Source organism: Podarcis gaigeae (genome assembly GCF_964106915.1).
Source record: "Podarcis gaigeae genome assembly, chromosome: 11".
In the NCBI taxonomy this organism is placed as follows: domain Eukaryota; kingdom Metazoa; phylum Chordata; class Lepidosauria; order Squamata; family Lacertidae; genus Podarcis; species Podarcis gaigeae.
The window spans coordinates 7558665-7563740 of record NC_139687.1 but is presented as its reverse complement, the minus strand read 5'-3'; the positions used below and the strand labels follow the sequence as shown (position 1 = coordinate 7563740).

General features: G+C 54.4%; 1 protein-coding gene across 1 annotated transcript; it reads left to right on the top strand.

The window, feature by feature from the left end:
• Positions 1 to 841: 841 nt before the first annotated feature.
• GAS1 (growth arrest specific 1) lies at positions 842 to 4748 on the top strand. Its single transcript, XM_083702129.1, has one exon. The coding sequence runs from the start codon at positions 1649 to 1651 to the stop codon at positions 2639 to 2641; it is 993 nt and encodes a 330-aa protein (XP_083558255.1). The 5' UTR covers positions 842 to 1648; the 3' UTR covers positions 2642 to 4748.
• Positions 4749 to 5076: the final 328 nt, after the last annotated feature.

The window sequence follows — 5076 nt, the reverse complement described above, 5'->3', positions numbered from 1 at the left end:
ACACTTTCAAAGCTTTACAGTCATCCTGGTTACAAATGTTTAACATGTTTCAAGTTAATCTACATGTGGAATCCCTTCTTCTGCCCCTGCCTCTAAATCCATGTGCTTCATCCCATGGGATTCATATGCAAAAGCTTAACTTTAATGCAAATTCGTGTTTTGAATGAGTTGGAGCAGAAGGCAAGGGTTCTCTCACAGATGCTCTGGTCGTGGAATTCCAGGATCTTGTCTTAAGTGAAAGTTTGAGGGAAAGGTTCCCTCCCTGGCAAGAGGATTTAAGAGCGTGTGTGATCCCTGATCCTATGAGGACTCACTTCTGTCTCCAAGTTCCCAACCAAGCAACTCACAGGGAAGCCACTGATCCACCTTTTCGGAAGCTCTCCAGTATAAATAAACAAGTGTGTACCTATTTATGATGAAGAACCTTTTAACCCTTCAGTTCGGTTCAAGGTTCCACCACACGGAGAAACTTTTCAGAGCCACGTTCTGCCTAAAAAACCCGCCAGCGGAACAAAACCAAACCGTCAATCGAGCAGCAGCCCTTTCTGCCCGCTGCAAACAACTGCAAAGTTTCTGCTTTCTGCTTTGAGAGCGCTGCAAGTTAAGCTGCCTGGAGAAGCCTCCTAAATGGGAGGAGGGGCTCCTCGGGGGCTGCTGTCAATCTCTTTAAGCCTTTCCTTTCAAGCTTTGAATGTGAGCTGCCCACTAGCCCCCCGCCCCGCACCCTCCCCCTTTCTCCAGCAGATCGTAAAAGAAAGGAGGGGGGGGGAGTTTCAACAACAGCCCGGACCAATAGCAAGTCGCGGAGCGAGGAAAAGGGGCCGAGCAACGGCAGGGGGAAAGAAAAAGTGGAGAAAAGGAGAAGGAGCGAGCCAGCCAGGGAGCTCCTCCGGAGGGGGGGATGTGTAAAAGGAGAAGAAGCGTTGCTAATTTTTTTTTGTTTGTTTGCTTTTCCATGCATGCATAATGAGGGCTGATCAGAGCACGCTGCTGCTGCGGCGGCGGCGGCGGCAGCTTGGAGGGCACTTTTGTATTTAAAGCCTCGCGAAAGAAAACAGCTCCGCAGACGGATCCGCCGGAGAGAAACGGCTCGGCGGCAGCAGCAACAGCCGCATCCCGGAGAGAGGAAGCGCGAGCCCGGCGGCTCTTTCTTGTGCAGCCTCCCGCTCGCCGGGCGAGGAAGGAGGCTCGCGGCGCGCACCGGGCGCCCGGCGACGGCGGCTGCCCCAGCGACCTGGCATGCACGGCGATGCTGCCCGCCGAGCGCTGAGAGCGAAGAAAGGAGATCGGCGGGAGCGAGGAGGCGGCGGCGGCGGCGGCATGAGCTCAGCAGGGAGCCCCCGGCCCCGCAGCCCCAGGCTCCACTGACCGCCTCGCGGCCTCGCCAGCCCGGGAGGAGGGGGCGGAGGCTGCTGCTGCTGCGCGCGGCGGCGGCGGCAAGAAAAGGCGCCGCTTCTCCGCCGACGGAGGGATCGCAGGCCGAGCCGGGGCGCCGCGCGGATGGATTGATGAGCGGGACCCTCATGCCCACAGCGCGCAGGACGACTTGGGCCAACTTTCCCACCGGCGGCTGCGACCCCACCCCCAGCGCCTCCCGCTCGCCCTCGTCGTCCGCCTCCCGCCCGCGATTGTCCTGCCGCCGGCCGCGATGGTGGCAGCCCGGCCAGGAGGAGGAGCAGCAGCAGCAGCAGGCGGGCGGCGCTGGCGGGCGGCGCTGCTCCCGCTGCCCGGCGCCGTGGCGCTGCGACTGGGGCTGCTGCTGCTGCTGCTGGTCGCCGCGGCCCCTCCGCCGGGGGCTGACGGCCGGCGCTTGATCTGCTGGCAGGCGATGCTGCAGTGCCAGGAAGAGCCCGACTGCAGCTACGCGTACAACCAGTACGCCGAGGCGTGCGCGCCGGTGCTGATGGCCGCGGGGGACGGCGCGGGCGCTGCTGCAGCGTCGCCGTCCAGTAGGCGGCGGTGCCCGAGCCACTGCATCTCGGCGCTCATCCAGCTCAACCACACCAGGCGGGGCCCGGCGCTGGAGGACTGCGACTGCGACCAGGACGAGAACTGCCGCGCCACCAAGCGCGCCATCGAGCCCTGCCTGCCTCGGACCAGCGGAGGTGGAGGAGGAGGCGGCGGCGTCGGGGCGGGCGGCGTGATCGGCTGCACGGAGGCGCGTCGGCGCTGCGACTGGGACAGCCGCTGCAGCGCGGCGCTGGGCCGCTACATGACCTACTGCGGGAAGGTCTTCAACGGCGTGCGCTGCACCGAGGACTGCCGCGCCGTCATCGAGGACATGCTGGCCGTGCCCAAGGCGCTGCTGCTCAACGACTGCGTGTGCGACGGCCTCGAGCGGCCCATCTGCGAGTCCGTCAAGGAGAACATGGCGCGCCTCTGCTTCGGCGCCGACGCCGTGGGGCCCGGCAGCAGCGGCGCCTCCGACGGCGCCATGGACGACTACTGGGAAGAGGAGTACGACGAAGAGCTGGCGCCGCGCGGAAGGGACGACCTGGACGACGTGGCGGCCGTGGCCGGAGCCGGCTCCGAAGCCGCCTCGCCCAGGAAGCCCAAGGACGGCTGCCCGGCGCGCGCGGCTCCCTGGACGCTTGGCGCCACGGCCTCCATTTTGCTGCTGCTGCTGCTGCTGCTCTCGTAGCCATTTCCAGCCCGGCGCTCGTGAGGGGCGCTCGAGGAGGCCGGGCCGGGTCGCGGAGAGGGAGGGAAGGAGCCTGCGCTCGCCCCACGGCCCTGGCTCCGGGAGGACGGGGCTTGGGCACGGAGAAAGGAGAGCCTCACCCCCAGCAGCGGCCCTGCAGAGACCGGGGACTCTGAACTCGCCCCAGGCAGAGGGGCCTCTCTTCTCTCCCCCCCCCCCGAGCCTTGTATTCAAGCGGTGTGCCTTATTCTGCACCTCCAGTATGCCTTTGGTTTTGATGGGGATCCCCGCCGTGCCCTCACTGGGGCCTGTTGCCTTGCCTGACTCGTTGGAACAGATGCTGGGCTGGATATTATGGTTTCTTTGCGCTGTGGTCACTCCTTCCTCCTGTCCTCATCTCTCTGTATCTGGGCATTCTCCCCCTCCCATTTCTAAAATTATATTTGAAAGGGATAGGGCCATTGAATCCGAATCCTTTTTTTTGCAAACGTTTAGCCACTGTTTGTACATCAGACCCCTGAATTGTGGTATTTGTTACTTTTGGTTCCAAGTGTTCCGTGCAGGTCCAAATAAGCGTGCTTAGGACTGCAGCCTTACAGATGTTTTACTCCTGGCATTTTTCCGCCTGCGGGGCTGTATGAAGCAACCTGGATATTCCTGTCACATACAAAGATTGTGCAGTCCTTTCTCCCCTGTGTACAAATCACTACCAGTTGCAGCTTCCTAATCTTTCCCCTGTGCATGCAGGAAAGTAAGTAGCAGTAGTGTGTATAATGGTTTGTTCCCCTCCCCACACACGCTTTGCCCCTGCATACAGCCATGTCAGGGGAAAGGCGTGATTCACTGCACTATGCAAGTTGTTGCTACTCGGCTCCTTAGAAGCAGGAAAATGAATTCACAATAATTGTGTAGTGTGGGTCATCACACCACGAAAACAACTTGCAAATAGCAAATGTAGGCTCTCCACTCCCCCCCCTCCCCAAGCTGCAGACATGAAGGTAAGAAAGAGTTAGGCTTCTTCCCTAGAGCTAGCCAGCATCTTGAAATGGAGTCCTTTCTCTCCTCCCATTCACAGCATTCATCATGATGCCTAAAAGAAGAAGATGCAAACTTTGATTCCTGTTAACTGGGTGTGTGCTTGAGTGGAGGAGACTTGAGCATATGTGAGGGTTTTCCAAACACCATTTCTCAGGGTTGTTTTGAACATTAATGGTAGGGACTTTATTCTGTGTTAAGGTATGGAAACCCCGTGTAGTTTTTTGTCACGTGTGAGGATTGCACATGCTTTATTTTTCATGGTGCATGTATGCTGGGAAGCTATAGTTGTGGTTTTCCAGTAAAATAGGTGTGTGTATGAACTTCACACATTGTTTTCATGCTTTCTCCTACAAGGAATCCCCTACCCCATAATGTTCAAAGTGGCCCTTGCAGCACTCAGAATTGCAATGCAATGCAATACAATTCATGAGCAATTTTCTCTTGCCTCAACCTAGTAGAAAAAAAAATATGCTGATTTGTTGGCTACATCGAACAATGCAACCATTGTCTTAAAAGAGCTCTGCACTGCCATCTTCAAAAGACGCTTTTAAAATTCAAGAACTTGTATCTGCAAACATCACGAAAAGTTATATTGCCTCTAATCCTATCAGGGGGCTGACCTCTGGTAAATCTTATATAAAATGTATTTAAAACTGGGATTTGTTACCAGTCGTTTTCGCATGTATATAGAAATTTATAAATTGTATACTTGGGAATAATTTATTTTTTAAGAAATTAAAGATTTAAATGCACCCCAAATGCAAGATAAATGCATCTGCTATTCTTTTGTTGCAAAGGTACAGATCTCATTTGATATGTAAAGGGATACAAGAAACAGTAATTCCCATGGAAAAATGCTAGATCAAATGTACAGTGTATTTTATAGATTTGAAGTTAACATCTGTATTGTTTGGAGAGACTTTATGAACTTTGTAGAATTGTATAAATGCCTCTCCGAGCTGCCTTGAACATTGTATTTTTATAGAATGTGTGAAAAGGTCCCATGTCTTAAGTATCTATTGCCTGTGTATTTTTATGTGTAAATTAGTAAAGAGAGATTTTTAAAGAATATATATCTGGTGAAGTTGTTTTCTAGATACTGCACTGCTCTTGAGATAGTTTAGAGGCAATGGGAACACACATGCAAGTAGTTAATGTATGGTTGCATTCCTCAAAACCCTTACACTGAAGTAAGCCCATGGAATTCTGTGAGACTCTCTTGCATATGAGCAACTGGAGCTATCCTAGCTATCACTTTTGTAGTTGTTGGTAATGGCGTACTCTATTTTAGTGAATAATTAGTTGGAAGAAGTCAGTGTCCCTTTGAAAACATTCCCAGTGGTAGATTTATAAGTCTTGAGCTGCATTGGTAGGACAATGAGATAGTTAAAGCTGGG

Bases quoted from the DNA above. Each gene is read 5' to 3' on its own strand.
- GAS1 (XM_083702129.1), top strand. From the start codon at position 1,649: ATGGTGGCAGCCCGGCCAGGAGGAGGAGCAGCAGCAGCAGCAGGCGGG.